Consider the following 5,429-nt stretch of genomic DNA (forward strand, 5'->3'; position numbering starts at 1 on the left):
TCTGCCCGAAGCCTCTCACAGAACAAAAGCAGTATGTTTCTGAATTATGACACATTGCTTTCGATTTGACGTCGAGAAGCGTTTTATTGAAGTAAAACTATGAATTTGTATTTCGTGAACAGGTGTCTGTTTCCAGGTCTTTACAAAACCTTAGCTGAAGTAACAATTGATTCTTTGGTTGTGTGTTGTTGAACTAACTTCTGATGGACAAGCGATTCTGTGCTGATCAATTGGTTTGAGGCAGAAGAATCAATCATCCGTGAATACAACTCATTCAAGGCATAAACGAAATTCCAGGTGCTGAGTCTTTAATTCACAATTTGTCACGAAAAAACAGGCAGATTGTACAAAGTAACGCATAGTGACTGTTTACGACTTCATCAAACGAGTCTTGTAGTCTAACAAAAATTCAGTACAAATGCAGTAAGATAATTATGCTACCGGCTATTTTATTATCGAATTGATTACACAAACTTATACTGTACAAGTCGAAGGAAGGAAGATATTTAGCCTCTGCAAACAGTAGGCGACCGATCAGTTTATTAGAATCTGTAAACAAGGAATATTTGATTCGCTACACGACATTTCAAGTCGTACGTTGTAGAAAGAACAAGGTTATTAAACTGTAAAGCCTGAGGAAACGGAAAAGTTGTTTGGCAGACGATAGTTCAAAGAATGGGTTGCTGCAGCTCAAAATCAGGTAAGGTTTGACGAGATATGATATCTGATGTCGTCACAGTTGTTGTTTTTGTTAAAAGGCAGAGAATTAAAAAAAACCGTTGAAAACGAATAATATTCCTTTTGAGCTACAGCTCTCTGAGCTTTGTGCTTTACTTTGAGTTGTTTTTTTACCTATGTTACTGTAGGTTTTGTACTGTAACCTACAAGCACTCGGCAATCTAATTCAATTGTTGGAATAGAATAAAAGTTGAAATGGGAACAATTGTGATAGTTTCTAGTCGGGGCGTCCTACAGTCTATCAATGTATTCACTAACCAGGCGCCTAGCTAGCAAAGTAGGTCCTTTTTGCTATGCATAAACGTCTTCGAACAAAAAAAGAACCAATTTTGCCAGCAGGGGTACGGGTACAGTCGTGAAAGAAAAAAGGTCAGTTTGGCATTGAAATTCTTAAAAGGAGAGGCTAAATTACCAGCCAAATGGCAAAACTTACAAAAATAGTGATATTGTCTTGGCTTCGATTCGTTTCCAAATCCAAGCGGTTTAGTTTCATTTAACCATCCAAGCAAACACACAAACTTACAAGAATCTTGTAACGCAGGAAGTGCCGTAAAAGAGTTACTAAATTATCAGAAATGTTGCAAATTATTGACAAACGAAACATTAACGGGTTTCTAAAAGCGGTGGGCCTACTCCGACCGGGGGGCAGTTAACATGGCCATATCTATTCAAGTTTGCAAACCTATGATCTCTCACAAGTGTGGATTAAGCCAGAAGATGTTCATTTGCATTATATTAATTATAAAATAAGATCACGCTACATGTCACAAAGAATTTTGTTAAAACGTGTTTAGTGTTTACGGTGTATGTCTGAAGTTCTAGATAACTGAAGTTAAGTTTAAGCTTTGCTGGGTTTGAAACAGTTTGTCGATATTCTGTCAAGTATCTTCCAGTCGTTGTGATCTCATAGACATTCTCCTGCGCTTACCAGATGTTCATGTTGTTTCATCGTTTAGCGACATTAAAACAATGCAAAAGTGTGCAAAACTGTCACTTGAGCTTTAGCGCAATTGTTGTGTCCAATTGTGGTTCTCTTGTTACGCATTACCCAGATAGGATTGGACAAGGCATAAACGGGTTCTAGAATCTTCGTTCGGTTTTCGTGTTTATCTTTCGAGGTATGTTTATATGTTTTAGCTTCTAAGATAACAAAATCTGTTGCCAGCAGGCAATAGTCAAATGTTTTTTTTCAACGATCAGCGATCAAAATGCGACGAAATGTGAAAGAATTTAGTTTGAATAATGTTGAAAACACAGTTTGTTTTATTTTTACGAGAAGAGCAAGCAGTTACAATAATATGTTAAAGGGCAACCTATAAAAGATGTGCATCTGTATTTATTACGACGTTCTGGAATTGTAGATTATTACATTTCACCATGTCTAGTCAATAAATAGATAGGCTACTTTAATTCAACATCTGCAGATAAATTTTAGCAGTAGCCAGTAACGGTACAATAAGGAAGCAACCAGCGCATTCTGACTCCACATCAGCAAACTTACTCCAACAGCTAGTAAATATAAACACAACGCTTTTTTCAAATTCAACCAAAAACTGTTTATTGGGTTTGTAATTTATTTTTCAATATTGAGTAACTATCTGGAAAAGGTAGATTCTGTGTAAGAAGAATCTTAGGTGCATGAATTCTGCCTCTGAACTTTTCCAGAAAGCCTTTTTAGTATTCCTAATGCAAAGAATCAAATCTTGGTTGTACTATACGTTGAGTTCATACTACGAAACAATTACGCTTAAGCTAGACTAACTTTAACATAACTCACAAATAAACCGTATCCATTCCAAATTGTTTTACGCTTCAGGCCAAACGTCAAGCCACGCTGAACCTTTCTGCTAATATTACTGCTACTTAAATTGAAATCTGTGATAGTGGATATTAATATCAGTAGTGTTAAGTTAATTGGATTTCTTCAAATGTTCCACATTGACTGGACAATATGTTCATTTTTCGCAATTAACTTTACATTTAAAATTGGGCAATCTTAAAAATGACCTGGCAACCCTGGGGTCTGAGTTGGCTCGACAAAGCTGAATCGAAGGTGTATGTATTTTTCATCCTACTCTACATTTCTGATTAACACTACCAGAGAACGCTTAAGTTAACCTATATGTAGTCTAAAATCAGGGTTGGAAGTAACGACTAGTTGTCACTATTCGATAGCGTTATTCGTTGCTTTCTGAATATCGAATGCATATACCCATTCCTTTTAAAAATAAATATCGAATGCGCGTTATTCACTGCTTTTCTATATGCAAGCAACGAAATCATTATTCGTTTTTCACTAATCGATATTTAGGAGAACTGCTGAATCATTTTTTGTTGTTCACTTGTTCGTCGTCAAAACAAATTTACGAGATTTAGTTTTTGGATTACTATTCGACCTAGTCCCCTTCCGGTTTTCGAACTTTAAAGGATTAAGGAAAATTTTGCGGCAACACAGTTCTGTTTTATCGAGTTTTCGTATTTTTTTTAGTTTGCAGATTGCTTGTTTTTGGGCTTGTTTTTTGGCCAATCAATTTTTAGTAGTTGCTATTCATTGCTTTTTTTAAGTATCGATAGCGGAAAGTCATTGGTTTTTTGGGCACTATCGAATAGCGACATAGTCATTGCTTTTTGACTAACGACTTCCAACCCTGCCTAAAATACAAATTCAGTGTGTCGATCCAAATTGTTTTATGTTTCAGGCCAAACGTCAAGCTGCTGCAAAGTCTTCTGCTGCTGTTGTTGTTGCTGCAAAGAAGAGAGATCAGAAGAAAGTCACAACAAACAACAAAGCTTACCTGAACCGAGAACAGAAGTGCCTACATATGACGTAGCAGCAGCGTTTAAGATTCAAAGACCAACCATAAAAACTGGTGCAGAAATGAGTGAGACGACTGCGGCGTTTTTATCGTTTTCTCAAAACATGGACAGACCTTCCGATGTGGACCGCTCAGTTATCATTGGAAAAACCTCCCCAATTCAGTATGTAAGATTGGATGATGCCCAAATACTACAAGCATCTTTAAAACCGTCTTCCGACCAAAGGACTTCAAATACTTTTAAAATGATTGAAATGCCAGAAGAAGCAACAAAAATGTAAGTTAGCTTACCAAGTTCTAAAATGTTAATATAACATCTCGTGCCGTCGGCTCAGCACAAGCTCCCAAAGTCTAGCAAGCCAGATAACTAAGAAAATTTTCAAGCGAAGCTGCTGCACTGAATTGTCAAAAAACTAATGTTGGTTGATGGGGTATGACGGCAAAGCGCACCAGAAAACCATGAATCTCTTTAAATTGAATCTACCACATTTGCGCGCAGATGAAGATCTGACTGTGTGTGATTAAATCATCCACAGAAAAGAGTGAAAAGTGATGTAAAGTGTGAATTAACATTTTGTTTCTGCCAGTATTCTTCACACCATACAGACTTGTTACCTTTGTTGTCATCACTCGGACGTCGATGATGATATTGTTAAATTTCGTCTATAAACTCTCGCCATTAACACATTTTCAACTTTTATTGTTTTGAGTTTATTCGCTTTAACTCTAAAAACTTTTAATTTACTCATGAAATTTTAAAGTGTGTTTTTTGATTGAATGATGTGTTTGGTAACCTTGACAATATTCACGCTAAAGTCAGTGTATGCACATTTGTGGAAATATTAAGTCCGTGTTTAGACCGGGAGCCCGCGACGTCCACCCTAGGTGAAAAAGTTACCAATTTCTATTCATACAGCAATGTCCGGTGGTATGTGGGTACTCATAATCTGGAAGTCTGCCGGGCCGCCGGTGGTGGGTATGGGAATGGGGGGCATTTTTCATGGCCCAAAAAATGTGCTAGGTCAGCTGAAAAAGTTACCGCTTGAAACTTAGTTGGTTGTAAAGTAAATAGTTTCTAGATGATTGTCTGGTATGTGACAGACATTTTTGGTGGTGGGGGGGGCTCTGACACAAGTTTTATACCCCCCAAAATTTGCGCTAAGTCAGCTGAAAAAGTTACCGGATAAAACCAACTGATTATTAATCTGTGAGTTTTAAGCTTCACAAAAATATATGTGACAGACAAATTTGCTGGTGGGTGTCCCCTGACAGACGACCTAAAGTAGGTGACCCCCCTAACTGAGCTAGGTCAGCTGAAATAGTTACCGGATAAAACCAATTGAAAATTCATGTGTGAGTGTTAAGCTTCACAAAAATGTATGTGACAGACAAATTTGCTGGTGGGTGTCCCCTGACAGACGACCTAAAGTAGGTGACCCCCCTAACTGAGCTAGGTCAGCTGAAATAGTTACCGGATAAAACCAATTGAAAATTAATGTGTGAGTGTTAAGCTTCACAAAAATGTATGTGACGGACAAATTTGGCGGTGGGTGTCCCCTGACAGACGACCTGAAGTAGGTCTAGGTAACCCCTTTCCTTTTTGCGCTAAATCAATGACAGGAGTTGCCGACTGGAGTTGCCGACGACTTGCCGCTAAAAAAAAATTGAAGAAGTGTTTTGTTTTATGTGTGCACAACAGAAAATAAGTATTAGTATTACGTATAACAGGCAATTTAACTACTAATGGAATACCAGAATAAAAATGATGCAAATTGAGCAATCACCCAATTTGGGTTAGGGTTAGTTAGATCTATAATAACAATCACTCTTAAGGGTAGCCTATTTATACTTGAAAAGTTTTTGTCTGAATTTTTC

The 5,429-nt window shown here is 37.4% G+C and overlaps 1 protein-coding gene across 1 annotated transcript; it reads left to right on the plus strand.

Moving 5' to 3' along the window:
- Positions 1-278: 278 nt before the first annotated feature.
- LOC145785966 (uncharacterized) lies at positions 279-4,483 on the plus strand. Its single transcript, XM_082597658.1, has 2 exons — positions 279-700; positions 3,438-4,483. Exons 1-2 carry the CDS (start codon positions 676-678, stop codon positions 3,833-3,835), a joined length of 423 nt encoding a protein of 140 aa, XP_082453784.1. The 5' UTR covers positions 279-675; the 3' UTR covers positions 3,836-4,483.
- The last annotated feature ends 946 nt before the right edge of the window (positions 4,484-5,429 follow it).

This window comes from Aplidium turbinatum, chromosome 16, assembly GCF_918807975.1.
Source record: "Aplidium turbinatum chromosome 16, kaAplTurb1.1, whole genome shotgun sequence".
Taxonomy (NCBI): domain Eukaryota; kingdom Metazoa; phylum Chordata; class Ascidiacea; order Aplousobranchia; family Polyclinidae; genus Aplidium; species Aplidium turbinatum.

Excerpts from the sequence above, each read along its gene's own strand:
- LOC145785966 (XM_082597658.1), top strand. The coding sequence starts at position 676 with ATGGGTTGCTGCAGCTCAAAATCAG. Across the intron at positions 701-3,437 it reads TTGCTGCAGCTCAAAATCAG|GCCAAACGTCAAGCTGCTGC; the intron begins GTAAGGTTTGAC and ends TTTATGTTTCAG.